Source organism: Dipodomys spectabilis, unplaced genomic scaffold (assembly GCF_019054845.1).
Source record: "Dipodomys spectabilis isolate Male_0828 unplaced genomic scaffold, ASM1905484v1 ptg000030l, whole genome shotgun sequence".
Classification (NCBI taxonomy): Eukaryota; Metazoa; Chordata; class Mammalia; order Rodentia; family Heteromyidae; genus Dipodomys; species Dipodomys spectabilis.
In genome coordinates this window covers 7482635-7500958 of record NW_024870707.1, presented here as the reverse complement: position 1 = coordinate 7500958, position 18324 = coordinate 7482635, and the positions used below count along the sequence as shown (strand labels likewise).

General features: G+C 56.7%; 1 protein-coding gene across 2 annotated transcripts in view; it reads left to right on the top strand.

Annotated features, from left to right (window-relative positions):
- Syt7 (synaptotagmin 7) overlaps positions 1-18324 on the top strand; it is a 57333-nt gene that overhangs the window by 35513 nt on the left and 3496 nt on the right. Inside the window, exons 7-12 of one of the 2 annotated variants that reach the window (XM_042676116.1) lie at positions 3439-3561; positions 8105-8240; positions 12155-12425; positions 15565-15734; positions 16071-16185; positions 16680-16879. In XM_042676116.1, coding sequence (XP_042532050.1) covers positions 3439-3561; positions 8105-8240; positions 12155-12425; positions 15565-15734; positions 16071-16185; positions 16680-16879 — 1015 coding nt within the window. The remainder of the gene's footprint in view (positions 1-3438; positions 3562-8104; positions 8241-12154; positions 12426-15564; positions 15735-16070; positions 16186-16679; positions 16880-18324) is intronic. The other variant, XM_042676117.1, reaches the window with a different exon arrangement.

Below are 18324 nucleotides of genomic sequence, written 5' to 3'. Positions count from 1 at the left end.
GGCCTTGGCAGATGCCACCCACGCTTTGCTGCTCCCTTCCCTCTTGTTACTCATGCCGGAGCTTCCCTCTCCCCATGGAAGGATCTGTGTCTGATCCACCCTCTCTGAGGACCCCAGGCTACCACCGGTCCCTGACTGCTCCTCCCCCCCTCCCTGTGACTTTACCTCCAGGGCCCTGTCCTCCTACCTTCCCATTGCCTCCTCTCTGAAACCCGACTCTGCTGGCCAACCTGCCCCACACTTCCTCCCTCCCTCTCACTTCCTCTGTCCCTGCCCTCCATCCTGTCCCTGTCTCTTTGACCTTCTGTAGCTACCTGTCCTCCCCATAATGGCCCATCATCTTCCCCTGAGAACAAACTTGAGATGTTCTCTCAATGCTTCTGAGCTTGGTGTTTCTAAATCAGAGCCTCTTTCAAGTACCCGGGACCAAGAAGAGATAGACTGGCAACCACTATCTGACCTTAACCACTGGCTCCCTGCCCTGGGCGCCCCTCCTTGCGTCCTCCCGTGCATTTGCATTCACTCTCAGACCCCTATGACAGGGCTGGGCTACAGCCCCAGCATCGCTCCCTCTGCCAGCCTAACATGAGCTTCCTTCCAGGCTGGGGGAATTCTCCCTGCACCCAAGGATTTCTCTCCTCCGGGAGCGTTTTACAGGCACTGGAAAGCAGCACTCTTAAGCTCGCCTCTCTAAGGAGAAGAGAAAGGGAGGAAAAAAGGCAAGCCTAAGAACCAGGCCCTGCTACTGGCAAGATGTAGGGATCTGAAAGACCAGCAAGTTCGGCTCAGCATGCTGCCTCTCTGCGTGCGAGGCCAGCAGACAGGAGCCCTGCTCTGGGAAAGGCTTCAAGAGAACCAGCTGCCCACGCCTATGCAAGAGGCCTGGGGCCCTGGCTGGCCAGACACGCTGCCCAGGGCTCTTCTTGTTCAAATGGTAACACCTTTGGAGTCCAGCTGGATGTCGTGACAGATGAGGCAGATTCCTCCCTCCCCAAGATTGGCTACTGCAACTCTGGAATGGATACAGATGATAGAAGAAAGGGGTGGCGCTGTGGCCTGAACAGAATTGAACAGAATTGCCCCTCTGCACAGCCTCAGGCTGCTAGATGCATGCACCCACATTATCCCTGCTTTCAATTGTTGAAACCATCAGCCCAGGCCAGGACCTGGGTCCAAACTCTCCCTAGCTACTGGAGAACTCCAGCTACCGACTCTTCCCTTCCCACTATTGTCCTATCCTACCAGAATCTGATGGACGCCCCTCGGCTGCCAACATCCTGGGCCCATGCTTCTCCTGTGGCAGTTCTTGTGTCCTTTCTCCGCTGGCATCTCCAAGCACAGTCCCCCACCCCCAGCCCTTTCCTCTGTCCCTCACAGCAAGGATCTGCAAACTCTTGTCCATGAAGGTCAGATCACAGAGCTTTAAGGTTCTGCAGGGCGCATGTTCTGCTCAGACAAACAAAAAAGAACTTTATTAAAATGTAGATTCTTAGCTTGTAAACTACAAAAAAAACTACAGTGGATGACAGGCCATAGTTTGCCAAACCCTGACTTGCAGATTAGTTCTCATGCTTCTTAGGCAATTCTCTTTCCCCAAACACCCACTAGCATCCAATGGGACTATACTCTTCCCTTTAGCCCCCCCAACAAGCCAGCAGGCCCTCCACCTCCCAGCTGCTTCCTCTCATCCCTGCCTCGTGGCCTGCACAACTGCAGAAAATGAGAAGTTGGGTGTTTTACGCAGAGGAGCTGTTCCATTTTTTTTTTTTTTAAAGAAGGTGTTATCGGAAAATTCATTTAGCAGGAAAAACATGTTTTCATTGAGTTTGCCTTTCCCAGCTCCACTAGCTCCGGAGCAACTAAATGGAATTTTACCAACTCCTGACCAACTACTGGTGGGGCAGGGACAAAGGAACCATGATCTACCCTGAAGAAAGGGAGAAACTGTAGCCCTAAGGTTAGATGCCAGTGCCAGTGTCAGCCTGGACCAGCAGCGCTCAGTACCCAGCACAAGCACAGGAAGAACATGGAGCACTTAGCACTTCCTCACCTCACTGGGACCCGGCTGGCATCTCCCATTTTCTAAGACCCCTGGGCCCACCCAGGTCCTTTAGCCCAAATGCCATTTGAGTTCCCTTTTTAACAGTCTCTTGGGGGGAATAATCCCGGAAGCTTTTGCCCTCCTTTAGGGGTTGAAATGGCAGATTCTTGACTCAGAATCCTCTCTCTTCCAGAATGTTTTATCTGCCTTTATCATTATTTCCCTGGGCCCCTTCTTAAGGCATGCTTGCCTGTCTGCCCCATCTGCGAACCCCTCTCCCTTAGTTCTACTGAGAGAGGAAACGCAGAGCACCAGCCAAGTTTCACACGTGGATGCTTGTAAGGAGCAGCGGCTACCATACTTCCTTCTCCTCTCAGGAAGACACAGATGATCCTGGCTCTGGGAAGTTGCTCCACCTTAAAGCTATGCACCTTGACCTCTGGCCTCTGACCTGCTGCCCACATGTCCTATCCTAGATTCTGCATTCTGTTCCCTCCAGAGCCATCTCTCTGCAGCCTCGCTCACAAGGCCCTATAGCCTGGCCAAGACTTCTTCAGACCTTGCCAAGCTCCTGTACTTACTCTTCATCTTCCCATTTTGTGCCTATTGGATGGCTCCAAAGAAAGGCCCTGAACAGGAGCTGGAAAGCTAGGTGACTGTTGCCTGGCTCCTTAGAAAGGTGGATACGGAAGAGGACATGCTATGCTCAGGTCATCAGCATGTGCCAGAAGGGACCTTCAGTCTCCTCGGATGGGCTGGCTATGCACCTGAGAGCCTGAAGGAGGGAGATCTTTAGGCCCCTCTTGGTTTCAAAGACATTGGGTTGACCTTGATCCCAGGGTCTGGCATGGATTTCCCTGGGCCACTGGATTTCAAATTTTCCTAACCACCCAGAAGCCTGAACCTGCATGCACAGTCCCCAAGTTAAGATGGTGAAAGAGCCCCTCCCTCTTTCCCAGGGGTCCAGCTGGGCAGAGTAACTTAGCTGGGGCTGCATTAGCCTCGGAGAACTCTGCCATGCTCCAGGACCGATGCTCCGTTCCCCAGCCTTCCCTGTGTACTCACGTGGGACTTTCCCAGCTACTGACCCTCACCTCAGGCCTCTGTCCCATACCTTCCTGGGTCCCCTGAGAGAATCTCATTCCTGCCTCAGGTGGCAGACACCTCCCCTCCCACCCCCACTCCCATCCTTTATTCCTCCCCTTCCCCAGCTCTCTGCAACTGTTGACAGTGCTAAAAGTTTGGTTTCTTTCCTCCAGGGCCAGTTTCTTACGCATGTCTCTTCTCTCTCTTTGTCTCTGTCTCTGTCTCTGTCTCTCTCTCCTTTCCCTCTCCCTACTACTGTCCGTGGGGCCTTCTCGTCTCACCCCGGCTGGTGGGCTGCCCACCCCGGGCAGGGAAGGCCGGATGGTGGTGCTATCCTTGGTCTTAGGGCTTTCGGAGCAGGATGACTTTGCCAATATCCCTGATCTACAAAACCCAGGAACTCAGCAGAACCAGAACGCTCAGGGGGACAAGAGGTACGAGAACAGGCAAGGCCTGCGGTGGCGGCGGCGGCGGCAGCGGCGATGGCAGAGAAAGAGGCTCGGAGAGGCTGCCGGCCCCAGCCGACGCCGGCTGCTGGACGAGGCGGTGCCTTCAGTGGAAGCTGGAGCAGGAGGATGAGCCCCTCCCCAGCCGATGCCCATGGCCACCTTGGTGGGGTCCCTCAGGTCTATGAAGGGACCATCCTGGGACCATTCTGGATCAAGCCTGCTCCCTGGCATGCTTGCCCTGGCCTGGAGCAAGCCCAGCCCTCTCGGCCCCATCTTTCCTGCTTGGCTTCCTCTCTGCTGTCCCTCCATCTCTCATCTCTGCCCCACCCCAGCCCGGAAATCCCTGTTTCACTGGTGGTTGCTGGATGGGGAGGATGTTAGGGGAGTTGGGCACCAGCCTGTCCCCCCTCATCCCCACCACCCCAACCTCCCTCTTGCCTGGGGGGAGAGAAACCCCTAGTGGGGAGGTCTGGGGGGCGGGAGAGGCCTGGTGACCAGAGGCAATCAGAAGGACAGCCCTGGAGTCCAGATGTCAGGAAGAGAGAGTAAGCAAGCAAGGCGGATGCCCAGGCCTCACTGGAGCAGGCGCCCTGTCCCAGCTGCTGCTTCTGGGCCTTGGTAGGGACCAAGTGGCCATCACACATGCTGAGCAAAGCCTGAGTATCCGGACTTCCGGAAAGCCACCATTTAGGAATTCAGGGAAGCTCTCCTGCTGTCTGTCCTCTGTCTCCAGGAGAGGTGGGCACTGCTCAAGGGCCAAAGGGAGAGGGGCCAGAGGTCTCAGGGCTTAGTGGCATCCCAAAAGCGGGAGCTATCTCCTGCACCCCTTCCCCCCAGCCTGCATTAGACTAGGCAGACGCACAACCGCAGTCCTGAGGAGGAGGGGCGATGGGCACCACCCATACCAGGTCTGCTCCTCAGGAACCCAGAGGTCTAGGGGAGAGGGTGTGGCCTAGCAGCCAGGGCGCCTGCCTCAATTTGGGGGCAAGAAACAGCCCCTATCTAGGCCTCTGCATTTGTTGAGTGAAGATCAGACAGGGTGACCTGTAAGAAATGGACTAACGGGCTAATAAGGAAGCGAACCCTTGGGCAGGGAATGTTTGGCGGGTGACTGATGTTCATTAGGAGGCCTGATGTTCATCAGGGGCAGGAAGGGGCTGTCCCGGGCACTGCCAGGGGCTTGGGGGTTAGGGAAGAGTGGCTAGGCTGAGATTAGACAGCCAGCTTGCTGTCCCTCCAGTAGCTTCTGGAGATCGGCCCTCTCAGCTCCCCCCCGACACCCACCCTCAGTTCACCTTGCATGTCTGTGGTGGAGCGGAAGTGCTCAGAGAGTGAGTGGGAGGGGAGAACGGGGCTGGCTCTTCTACGGGGTGGCACTTTTGGCGTCCTGAGCCCATGTCTGGAACACCTGACCCACCTGTACGTGGCAGAAGCCATAGCGTCTCCAAGCTGGGTGGCAGGCAGGCCAGGGGGCAGCAGGGGGGTTGGAGCCCTCCAAGAGCCTGCTAAGAACCTGATCCCCTTGCTGGGAAAGGTGTGAAGCGTGAGGAAGCAGATGCAGGCTGGAAACGAGATTTCACCTCACCCATGTATGTGTTAATTAACCGGCTCCATTTTCACCCATAAGCCTATTTTTACCTCCTTGCTACTCAGGTCTCACTCCATATTTTAACACACCCATCCCCTTCTGATCATGACATCAGCTTGTCTTCTGCCTCCCTGGGGACGGTGGGTGTGGAGGTGGAGGCCCGGACCCTCCCCCCACCCTGCCTGACTTTCCAAGCGGTTACATGCCACCCTACCTGCTCATGCCCACCCATCCTGGATATGAGTTTCTCATGACCCCTGGAGTGTCTTCTTAGGGGTGGGCCCCCCTACAGAATCAAGTGCTTCCTCCCTAGCAAGCTTCCCCATCCCAAAATTTGGTCCTGAGAACCCCTAGCCCGGCCCCAGCACCTCCAGACCCACCCTCTGGGATCCCAGACCCGCAGTGTCCAGTTGAGTAATCTGTCACCTTGTTTTCAGACCAAGGGTCTGCCCTTCTACCCTCAGTCCATCCTTCCCACCCTCATTGGATCCCCTTGGTCATGTGTCTTAGCTGATGTCTGGGAGAACAATCCCCCCCCCCCCACACACACACACTTGGTTCCTGCCATTCCAGGACCCCGGGGAGGGTAGCAATGTGTCCAACAAGCTGCAGGGAAGTAGAAGGGGTGGGTTCAGTCTCGATCCCCAGATTCCTGGGGCCCACCTAGGTTACCCCAGCCCCAGGAGTGCTCTTGGAGGGAGGCGGGGGGCCAAGCTGGCCGCTGGCTCCGTGCCCTGCTGTGCCCCGTCCACTCATTCACCTCCACCTCCATCACGCCCTCGCCATTCCGCCTGTGCTCCTTGGGATCCAAATGGTTTCCACCGTGGCCCCACCCCCACCCCAAGTGGGAGGCGGGGCAGGTCAGGCCACCCCATTGCTCGCCTCCTCTGAAGCCGCCATGTCCCTTCGCCCCTGTGTGTCCCCTGCCTCCTCTCTGCCTCTCCTGTTGGCCGCCTCGCTCCTCCTTGTCCTCTCGTCCTCCCAAGCAGCCTTCTGCACATGTCTCTGACTAACCTTTCTTGGCCTCTCCTCTCTCTCTGTCTCTCTCTCTCTGTCTCCTTCCTCCCATCTGCTCCTCACAGGGCCGGTGACGGGTCCCCCTGCCTCTCCCTGTGCCTCTCTGTCTCCGCCCTGTGGCCTCCAACAGCTTCGGGGGCGCTGACCATCTTTCCCAGGCTGCCTTGCAGCTGTGCTGACACTGTGGCGTGGCCAAAATAACTCCAACTTTCTCATACCTTCAGCAGTCAACCTCACGCTCTCTCCTCCTCTCCTGCTCTATTTTTAACCTGACTTTACCTCTTCAGCTATTTCAGTCTCCTCTTCCTCCCTGTGCCTGTCTGTGTGAGCACGTGTGCACGTGTGTGTATGTGGCAGTGTGGGCGGGGTCCCAGGTACACCTGCGGTTCTGATACTGGGGTATCTGTGCGTCTGGGGAGCGGGGCCTGGAGCAGTGGCAGGGTGGATGTAGCCGGGGTTCCCAGCAAGGCCAGGTTCTCACACCAGGTGTGTTGTGCACCTGATGATCAGGGATGGGTCTGAGTCTGCCCCCTGCCTCTTCCACATGCACACATTGGCATGCCTGGGTCTCCCCGAATGCATTTCTGGTGGGGATTGAAGTGTGCCCACCGCTGTGTGTGTGTGTGTGTGTGTGTGTGTGTGTGTGTGTGTGTGTGTGTGTGTGTGTGTGTGTGTGTGTGTGTGTGTGTGTGTGTGATCTCAGCTGCTCTGGTTGACCTGCCTGCTGCCCATGCTATATTCTCTTCCTGTTCCTCTGGGCATCTGTTCGGCTCATGTGCATGTGTGTGTGCAGGTGTGTGGGTCTGCGTTTGTGTAGCCTGCTGTTGAATCCTGGTGTCCGTTTCCCCCCCACCCCAGACTGGCATATTCCATGCATGTCGGTCTGTCTGTGCTGTTGTGGCCGCCTGTGTGCTGTGGCTGGTCTGTACCGGAGGCCATGGCTTGTCCGGCCTGTGAAGCTGTGAGTCTGTGCTCTCGATGCTGTTCTGTTCCAGCCTGCCCGAGCCCCATGCTCCCAGTCCTGTCTCCTCCTCGCTGCCTGCCCCCACCTCTCTTCCTCCTCATGGGACGTTCCAGTCTGGTCCCTGGGCAGGTTGTAGGCCCCCTTCCTGAGCCCTTAGCTGAATGGAGCTTGGGCTCACTGCCCTGAACAGCATGGAGTCGGGTGCAGACAGGACTCCTGGGTGCTTGCCCCCATACTTCTCTCACCCTTCCTCATCAATTATGGAGTCACCTGGTGGAAACAGGGTGGAGACTGGGGAGCACAGGGTGCCACCCTGCCCTGCCTACTAGGTAGCTATTAAATCTACATTAGCCTAGTGATCAAATGCAGACTCTTGCAGCCACTCATGCTGGCCACGTTGCAAAGTCTCAGCCTCTTGCCTGTGTGTGGCCAGTGATTGCAGCAGGGGTCAGCGCACATAGAGAGAGCACTTCGGTGGTGGTGGGAACTCGCTGGGCAGAGTTTGTGTGGATAGTGACCCTGCCCCCACCTGTGATCGGCTGGGCCTGAGCAAACACGGGTGGGGCTCTGGGAGACAGACACTGTGGCGTGTTTACAGAGGGTAATGATGCAGAGAGGCACCTGGATGTGCCACCCGGAGCCTGCCCTCCAAGGCAGGGGTGGGGTCAGCCTCTGGCTGAGCGCGTGAGCTTGTAGAACAGCCATGCAAGCTGGGAGACTGGGGTCTTGGGGAACAGGAAGAATGTGGACACCCTTCAAATGGTCCTCACCAAGGTACTTAACGCCCTGAGTGCTGGGCCTGGGGTGGGAATCCATTCTCCCTGTGGACAAGAATTCTGCTCTTGCAGAGGCTGGATCTTCAGAGAAGGCTTTCCAGCCACCCAGGCCCATGGTACCCGGCCCACTCCACCCCCCCCAGCCCTCACTCATCGGGCCTCCTCCCCCCTCCCCCCTGCCAGGTTACCTGCAGGAGGGAAGGCAGTGAACACGGCCCCTGTACCGGGCCAGACACCCCACGATGAGTCAGACCGCAGGACTGAGCCCCGCTCATCTGTCTCGGACCTCGTCAACTCCCTCACCAGCGAGATGCTTATGGTGAGAATGGTGGGGGGAGGGGGGGCGGTGAGGGAGAGGGGAGGCTGTGCCCCGCAGAGGAGCTGGGCTAGGAGGCTCGTGGGGGAAGGGGCATACACGGTAACTCACACGGGCCCACTTGAGCGCTGGACCCAGCCAGAGGTGGCCTGGAGAGTCACGCTCAGCGTGGTGACCGCTTGGTGCTTGCTAACTGGTAGGACAAAGCTCAGGTTCTTTTCCTGGCTCTTTCACCCAAATAGCCTCTTTGTGCATCTGTTTCCTCCATTGTCAAAGGAGAATAAGAATAACCATCCTCCTTTGATCTCTTTCTGGATTGAAAAGAGCACCTACTCGTGGGAGATAGCTTCTAAATGGAGAGACTGGCATGCAGTAGCCAGGGATAGTTTGTAGAAGGAGAGGCTGGCATGCAGTAGCCAGGTGCGCCTGTCCTCTGGGTGGAGGTCTGGGGTAGAGCTCTTGGCCAAGTCGCTCACATCACCAGTGACCTTACCACTCCACGGTGGGAGGCCCAGAGAACAGAAGAGCAGGAGCCCCCACCCCCAGGTCCTTCTTGTGAGTGGATCGCTGTGCTAGGGAGCTCCTGTCCACAGCTCACCTGGAGGCCATCTGCCCTGCGGAAGCCCAGATCTGGGTTGTTTGGAGGCCTTGGGTTGAAGGCTGCATGGCTCCTCCTGGTGGCAGAAGTGAGTCACAACACCTGCCCCACCTGTTCTTTGCAGAGAGCTCCTTGGCTTGGCCCAGAGGGAGGCTGTGCCAAAACCAGTTACATGTCTGGAAGGCTTGGTGAGGCCTGGACATGGCCAGAATGAGGGAGGGTCCTTCTGTGGAGGCAGAAGTAGACTTGGGGAGGGGGTGGGGACACACAGCTTCTATCTCCTTGTTTTCCACGTCCTACCCTTTGCCAGTTAGGGCTTCGGCCCGCTCTTACTAGCAGCCCCACAGCCCCTTTCAGGCTTGCCATATCTCCATTTACCATTGTAAAGTGCAGATCCCAGGCAACAGGCCTACACCGAGGCCCAGGCATCTGCATTTCTCTCCAATTCAGGTTAGAGCATCAGGGGATCCCCAGATCTGCCCATCTTGAGCCCTCTTCCTCTCCCTGCCTCAGTCATGTAGTTGACCCCACACTGCCCTCCTCCCTACCTGCCCTCAGCCATGTACAGAACCTGGCCATCTTCAGTTCTAGACAGCCCATTGCCACAGCCTGCTCTCCTCCCTGCCCAGCCCCTTAATTGGCTCTGCTTCTGGCTAGCCAGGTTCCCAGAAAGGACAGCCCTTTCCCAGCCAGCTTGCTGGCCCCTGGCTGCCCTCAGGGAGGGGCCGACAGGCACAGGCAGCAGATGAAAACGCAGGCCTTCTCCCGCTCATGTCCTCTGCCCTATGCCGCTGGGTTGTTGGAATTAACAGTCCCTAACGGTAAAGATAACCAGGCCCAAGTGAACCCAATGAGCTTCTGGCCTGGGTCATAGAAGCTTGGGGATCTCAGGAGATGAGGGAGATACACAGAGCTGACCAGCTGAGAGAAGATGTCAAGCCAAACCCATTGGGGTATTCCAGACCTGGCACAGGCTGGTGTTCTTTAAGACTTGTCTCCTGGGACAGGGCCTCTGGCAGCCCCTCCCTGGAATGAGGATGGGAGGGGAGGTATCCTGGTTACCATGGAAACAGCTGGTTCATTAGGACTCCCAGCTGTGGATGGGAAGGCTGGGAGAGGGTTCAGAGGCATTCCCCTTTTCCAAAGTAAAGCCTACCTGGGCTGGGAATCACAAGCCACAAGGATCTCAGCTAGGGCCCCAGACACCCAAAACCACACCCTAGTTTTGAAGGAATAAAGAGGGGCAAGTGATTCTTGTCGGTTGTGAGGCCTGAACTCTGGGCCTGGGCTCCGTCCCTCAGCTCTTCAGCTCAAGGCGAGCTCTCTACCACTTGAGTCACAGCGCTACTTCCAGCTTTTTCTGCTTATGTGGTGCTGAGGAATCGACCCAGGGCCTCATGCGTGCAAGGCAAGCGCTCTACCACTGAGCCACCTTCCCAGCCCCAAGTGATTTTTTTGGTGGCACTGTCCACGCATGCCAGGGCTTCTCTTGATCCTACAGCCAGAGAGCTGGGGTGCTGAGCAGGATTTGGAGGGACTGGGGGCCCTCAGGGTCCCAGGCTGGGTCACATGATCCCGTTCTGCAGATGGAGAAACTGAGAATAGGTTGCCATGAGGGAGAAGCCAAGTCATGTTCTCAGTGGGCCTGGCAAAGGGCTGGGAGAGGCGGGGATCTGCCATGAGTGTGGCCTGGAAGGACTCTTCTGATGTGAGGAAGAGCAGCTACAACGGCCGCTCAGTGTCCCCCTCATGACAGGACCACGCCAGGGTTCAAGCTCTCAGGACAGAGTATAGGTCTGGGTAGCTAGGTGCTGAGGACGCAAGTACCTGTCCTGGTTCAAGTTCCCATTTACCATTCTGTGACTGGCCTCCAGTCACCTGACCTCTTCTGTGCTCCAGATGGAAGGTAGAACACTGTGGTGCCTGACCATTCACTGTGTAGTAAGGAGTGAGTGGAGATGAGGCGTATGGCATGGGCAGACTTGAACACCCACCTCTCCCCTAGCACAGGTGACTTTGCTGGTGTGGGTGTGTGGGGGTGTATCTTACTATCACCCTGGACAGGGGTGGGGGGGGAGCAGGAGGGTTAAGCCTGCTTTGATGGACAGAGTAGGCCTTCAAGTCACAAAGGGCTCCTACTGCTGTGCGTTCTTGGACATGTGACTTAACCTCTCTGAGCCAGTCTCCTCAGCCAGGAGGCGGTGACAGCTACCTGGGCCAGCGGTAAGAAGTCTTCTGCATGGTAGGTGACATTATTGCTATCTGCGTTATTTAGAACTTCAGAGCTGGGGCTTGCCTCTCTAGGATGAAGGCCGGCACAGAGGTTTCTGCTAAAAGCAAGTACCTGCGGATTTGGTGACTGTGTAGCTCCCCCAGGGCCTATCCCTGGCTCATCAGCGATGCCCAGGTGGCAGGGTCTTAAAACCTCTCGAGGTGTTCCTCGTGGAGCAGCTACCTGGCTGAGACCCCCACCCCCAACCACCTGCCACACACACACACACACACACACACACACACACATACCCACACACACATGCACGCACGCACGCGCCCCAGACATCCACTGGTGTCTGTAACAGCCCCCAAAGCCAGCCCTGACACAGGGCACTCAGCACGGGGCACAGCCTTCTCGTGTCCCCACCTAGACTCACAGTGCAATCATCAGAGGCGCCTCATAGACAGCCCAGCCTGAGCCCGGCAGCCTCTCTGAGGCCAGGGCCTGTGGAGTCTGTGATTCTTCCAGTCCCTAGTGGACCTGACTTACACCTCACCCCAAAGCGCCTGCCTCTCACCTTATAACTCGCACTATGGGGGCATCTTAGAGCCGTGTGTGGTGAGCTCTGGGGGGGAACAGCCCCTCATCTGCGTTGCGGCCCACTGTGTCACACTGTGTCACACTGTGTGTGTCCCTCACACACATCAGGACGCTGGGACAGGGAGGCTAAGACAGTCTGAGGTGACGCTTGAAGCCGGCCAGACCCCGGGGCTGCAGGGGAGGCAGGAGAGTGGCGTGGCCGGCCCACACTCTGAGCCACTCCAGCTCTGCCTCGCCGACCTCCCTTGAGCCCTGGTGGCGGGGGGCACGCTTGCGCACTGGGTCAGAACTTCCTCTGCTGGGGGTGAATGCAAAGCCCTCCCCAGCCCCACCCCAGCCCCAGCCAGACCCCTCATGCCGATCCGGAGCTGGGGGGGGCGGGTAGTTTCCTAACAGCTGGCCTGGACTCCAGCACAGAGAGAACTGTGGACCCTTCTGGGCTGTGGAGAGGCCCAGGAGAGGCAGAGTGCACCCCTCCAACCTGCTGGCCTCTCCTGCCCCCAGCTCTCCCCAGGCTCGGAGGAGGACGAGGCCCACGAGGGCTGCAGCCGTGAGAACCTGGGCCGGATCCAGTTCAGCGTCGGCTACAACTTCCAAGAGTCGACGCTCACCGTGAAGATCATGAAGGCCCAGGAGCTGCCGGCCAAGGACTTCAGCGGCACCAGCGACCCCTTTGTCAAGATCTACCTGCTGCCCGACAAGAAGCACAAGCTGGAGACCAAGGTGAAGCGCAAGAACCTGAACCCCCACTGGAACGAGACCTTCCTCTTCGAAGGTGAGCCGGGCCCCACACCCCCTTCCGTGTCCTTCCCTCTACCCGCCATTGCTCGCCTCCCCCACACGGGCACACGCGTGTGCATGCACACGAGAACGTCCTGGTGCACGCACACCCAGAGGCATCGACTCAACCCGTTGACCCAAGGCATCATAGGACTTAACTCACATCAGGGTTCAGATGCTGAGAAGAATCAGCACTGGCACACCAGAGGCTAAGGATGGAAGTCGGGCCTTGCTTGGGCCTCCAGCCCAGACTCAGTACTCCTCCTGGGGAGGGCAGGATGGGCGGGAGGTACCCATGCCCATGCCGTTCTGAGATTGAGCACCCTGGGGCAATCAGTGCCGTGGTCCTGGCTGCCTGGGTTTGAATCCTACCTGTCACATTTCTTGTGTGACCATGGACCAGTTCCTAAACCTTCCCGGGCTTTGGTGTTCTCATCAATAAAACAGAGGCAGGAGTGAGAATTTCAGTATTGTCTGTAATAGGATAACAGGTAACCAGCGAGTACGCTGTCAGAGCTCAGTGAGCAGCGCCTGGCCCTCCGACCGCTGCCCCAGCCTTGGCTGACCTCTGCCTCGCTCCCTACGTGGGATGGAGTAAAGGCGCCCCCCTGTGCCGTCTGGGGCCCTTCCTCGTTCATGAAGCTTATTCTTATCTCTAATGTCAGAGGGTCGCTGGGAGGCAGGGCTTATGATTAAGGGACAGTTTCTGTCCCACGGCCTGTGGGTGCCACATCCCCACTCACAGAAGCCAGAGCCGACAGCCCGACAGCCTGGTTCAACCAGTGAGAATAAACCCCTTGGATGCCAGCCGCCCCGGTGCCCTGGCACACCCCAGAGACCTTCTCCAGCCAGTGACCACATCCTTCCCATTCTGCAAGGTCGCAAAGCATGGCCCCTCTTCCCCAGCTCAGCCTGGGGACCAGGTTAGAGGCAGCACCATGGGTGGAGGCTAGGCTGTGCACTAGCTGAGAGGACAAGGTTGGACAGAGTCCTGGCCACCCCGCTCCAAGCCCAGCAGTTACTCAGCACTGACTTGGAGTTAGGTACTGGAGCTCAGAAGAGAAGGAGGCATTGCATGGACTTCCAGCATCCCAGCCTAAAGGAGGACCTGGATGAGCCAATAATGAAGCCACACACAACATGACAAATGCTATAGGAACTCATCTTGATGAGCAAAAGAAATCTTCCCCAAAGAGGGGCCATTCAGGGTAGATTCTGATGGCTGCGTAGGAGTTTGCTAGATGGGCAATGACTTGCTCTGATTGTGTGGAGCTGTCAGATTCAGGAACCCCTTAGAAGCATCAACCAACCTTTCCCAGAATACTTGTTCTCCATTTCACCCAAACACATGCCCAAGGTCACCTGGGCGGAGTCCTTTGAAGAGTTCCAAGATGACCCAGACAGACTCCTTCATAGCAGACGAGAAGGTCCTTGAACAAGTTCAGAGGATTGGTCTCTTCTAGCTCAGCTGCTCTGGTCAAAGCCTCCTCTGCTGCCAGTGTGAAGGTGCTAGATTCTTCTAGAGCTCTTCCCTCCCTCTATACCTTCTCCATCAGTCCAACTTAGGTGCCCCTTTCTCCCTACTCACCTCTCAGTTCAAGATCTCAGCCTTCAGACTGGCCTGTGTCCCTCCCCCAAAACCACCCCAGTCCCCCCACCCAGCCCCCAAATCCTCTGGGGCCTGTAGCTCCCAGCTTCTGACCTTCCCCGATTCCCTCTCTCTTTTTGTTCTAGTGGCTCTGTCCATCATTTCCCTGGCACCCATTCATCCCTTCAATTATTTATTCTCTTAACAAATATTTATCGAGTGCCTACTATGTGCCAGCAACAGCGTTAGCCACGTGGGTCCAGCGGCTGGTCACAGAGATGCCTTCCTGGAAGTCCCTGCGAGTCAGGCAGTAATGAAGGAAACAGACGGATAAGTCTATTACGGCTTGCAATCCACACTGGGAAAGGGAAGTGCTCGAGCGTGGAACAGGGCATCCGGCCATCTGGGATGGCAGGAGAGAAAGCTGAGAACTCAAGATGACAATAAACTGGGAGAGAGCAGGAGGGGAGGGGAGGGGAGACAGTGCGAGCCAAGGCCAGGAGAGGTCGGGGCCTGGTCAGGGTACAGAAGTCTGGAAGGAGGCGTCTGGGCTGGAGATTTGCCCCATCATTGAGGACGGAGCCTTTGCAAGAAAACGGGGTGCAGACAGCAGGGCCAGATTGTAGGAGGACTTGGAAGCAAGGTGGGGTGCTGGCTCTTGTTCTGAGTGCACCGGGACACTGAAAGGCTTTCAGCAGGAGTGGCCGGCCCGTGATGTACGGGCTATTTTTAAAGCTTGCTCCGGCTGCTGTGTGGAGAATGGACTGTGGGAGAAAGCAGGGAAGCGGGGAGGGCGGTGTCATGGTTGTCCAGGCACGAGGTGCGGGTGGTGTGGCTGCAGAGGTGATGTGGAGGAGAGCAGGAACACAGGATCTGTTCAGATTGCACAACATCTAAGGCCGGTGCCTTGGATCGCTGTCTGTTCCCAGTTCTACGCTTTTGCTGTTTGCCTCGCTTGATGTTTTCCCATTTCTCCCCACCCTCATGCGTCCTGGGCTTTCTGACTGACAGCTGGGCAGCCTCCAGCACCGCCACTTGTCCAGATTTGGCAGTGGCTCTCCAAAACAGGAACCCCCGCTGCCCAGTTCCTGAGATGGCCACGTGGGGAATTAGTGCAGGGACTGCCTCTGTTCTGTTGGTAGCTGTGGAGCTTTGCAATTAAGCTACTTGGGCCTCGGTTTCCTCGTCGGTTAAATGGACAAGATACTAGAAAAATAGTTGTCATGTGAGATCCAGTTCTCAGTAGCACTTTAGCAAGTTGTACTGCAGTCGGGTGTGGCCTACAGGCCTAGGACACAGGGCCAGCTCTCGGGGCTAGCTGGCCAGCCTGCCTGCCTCCTTCCTTCCTTGTTTCTTTCCTCCCCTTCCTTTCTTCCTTCTTTCCTTCCTTCCTTTCCTCCCTGCTTCCTTGCTTTGTCCCTCCCTCCCTCCCTTCCTCCCTCCCCTCCTTCCCTTTTCTTCTCTCCCTCTCTCCCTCACTTCCTCTTTCCTGGGCCACATGTGGCCCTTCTGCCCCCTCCTCACCCCACATGTCTGTCCCTCTCAGGTTTTCCCTACGAGAAGGTGGTGCAGAGGGTCCTCTACCTCCAGGTCCTGGACTACGACCGTTTCAGCCGCAATGACCCCATCGGGGAAGTGTCCATCCCCCTCAATAAGGTGGACCTGACCCAGATGCAGACCTTCTGGAAGGATCTGAAGCCATGCAGCGATGGGAGTGTAAGTCTCCCCTGTGGTCCACGGATGATCGCAGCTCCTGGTCTCTCCAGGACCTTGGGAAGCCAGCAGGGCGTGGGGTAGGGTCCTGGTGGATGGTCACACTGTGGGACTCAGTCTCAACACTCAGCACTGATCTGGGAGAAAGACCCAGGGTCTCTGTTCAGCAAACTGGAGACCCTAGACTCGCCAGAGGAGGTGAGGTAGTCTAACTGTGGTAACAGACGGGGGGGGACAGGTAAGCACCCCGGTGGATGAGGGCAGAGGGAGTCTGGTTATCTGTTGTCCCTCCCAGGGACCCTACCACCACCCAGCCTCACCCTCCTGTTGTTCCCACAGGGGAGCCGAGGGGAGCTGCTCTTGTCTCTCTGCTACAACCCCTCTGCCAACTCCATCATCGTGAATATCATCAAAGCCCGGAACCTCAAAGCCATGGACATCGGAGGCACATCAGGTACTGGGGCTCCTCATGGCAGAGGGGGCATCCCCAGGGGGGCACCTGGAGGATAGAGGGTGGGCCGTGCCCTGCAGCTCTCCTCCTGGACTCCCAAGCCAGGGCCTCCGCCCCAGATACCCCGAGGGGCCCCTTACCACGCCCTTAGGGTCTCCTTGGACTTGTCCCTGCCAAAATCAGAGACACAAGGATTTTGTACTGGGACAGCTTGGTTCCGAGCTCTAGCTCCAAAGCCAAGTGAGTGATATGGGGAAGACGTGGCCGCTAGAGCTGGGGTTCCTCCTGGGTATTGGCTTGAGGACACTAGGGGATGGCCCAGCTTCTTTCTGGTTCTGCCATAGGTAGTTCTCCCTGAGGTCTCCCGCTCTGCCTGAGTGTGCAGCTCTGGAGATGCGCACAACCAGCGCTCACCTCGGCATCCACGCCTAGAAGGGCACCGGGATCCTCGCAGTCCCCCTAACACAAGGACTCTAACCCTTCTCCCACACCCCCAGATCCCTACGTGAAGGTGTGGCTGATGTACAAGGACAAACGGGTAGAGAAGAAGAAGACGGTGACGATGAAGAGAAATCTGAACCCCATCTTCAACGAGTCCTTCGCCTTTGACATTCCCACGGAGAAGCTGAGGGAGACCACCATCATCATCACTGTGATGGACAAGGACAAGCTCAGCCGCAACGACGTCATAGGCAAGGTAGGCCAGTAGGGGGCGCATGGCCTGGGCCCATATTTCTTTGTGGAGGAAAGGGGATTCCAGGAAAGAGGAATTTTCCTCAGGAAAGAAAGTTTTCTAAGAGGAACCTTCGAATCAGTTCCAGAGTTCTTGGAGGTCCACCTTCAAAGAGGGTGAACTGTGCAGGGGAAGGGTCACCAAAGGCCTGACTTCAGTTCCGTTCCCACCTTATACAGATGTGTGGGCTACAGCAAGTCATGTACCACTCTGAGCTTCTCTAACATGGAGGGACTAATGCCAATCCTGCAGAGCTCTCCAGGGTGAGATTCTCTCAGGGAACCCTCTGAGAGCAGACACCAATGGCTCATACCTGCAATCCTAGCTACTAAAGAGGCTGAGATCAAATGTGATTTAAAGCCAGCCCAGGCAGACAAATTCTTATCTCCAATTAACCAGCAAAAAGCCGTATGGCCCAAATAGTAGAGCCCCGCAGCCTTGAGCAGAAGAAAGCCAAGTGATAGTGACAGATCCTGAGCTTAAGCCCAGTACCAACACCAAAAACAAAAAACAAAAAAAAACTGCCTAAGATAGGTATAAATTCTCCATTCTCCTCGCATTGAAGTTAACCCCTACTTCTTATCACCTCTTGAGCCTAAGAATCCACACCTAGCCTCGAGTGTGACTTTATGACATAAGCCCTTCCATTGCCCTGTTTTGAAAGGATCTCTTCCTGTTTATGGCTTAGTGTTGAGAATGGACTCACGGGTTCCAGCCCCATCTCTTTTTACCTTTGGCAGTGCTTAGGGACAGAACCCAGGGCCTCCTGCATGCGAGGCAAGTGTCCCACCACGAGCCACACCCCCAGTCCTCTGGCCCTGCCTCCCGCAGCTGTGACTTCTCAGAGCCTTATTTTCTCTTCTCAAGATGAGCATGGAACCATGCTATCACACAGCCTGTGGGGAGAGCTAGGTGACACAGCTAGAGGCGCAGGGAGATGCTTGCCGTAGCACTTGGTGCATATAGGTTAGCTACTATTTATTACAAGTTCCTTTTTAAATGTCCTACTAAAGGTAGGGTCTGTCAGTCAGGAAGCCAGTGATCAGAGTTAGTGATGGGGAGCCAGGGGTGGCAGGAGGTGCTGCCTTGTTTGGGGAAGATGGGAGTGGCCACATTCTTGCAGGGAAGGGGTTGAGCTGGAAGCCTCCCCCTGGCAGATGGGAGAGGAGAGCCCAGCCGTTGGAGGGCAAGGGCAGCCTGGCTTGGTGAGGGAGAACAAGCCCTGGGAGTCTGACTCACGGATCTGTGGTCACAGGTGGGACAGCTCCCTGGGACCCGGCCTTCCCCTACTCCAGCCAGACTCTGCTCTGTGGACAGCTACGCCCCAGGGGTGAAATGCCCACCTATGTCCTCTTCTAGGCTCTTTCATGGCTCAGCCTTTTGGAATTGGGTGTTCCTTAGATATCAAC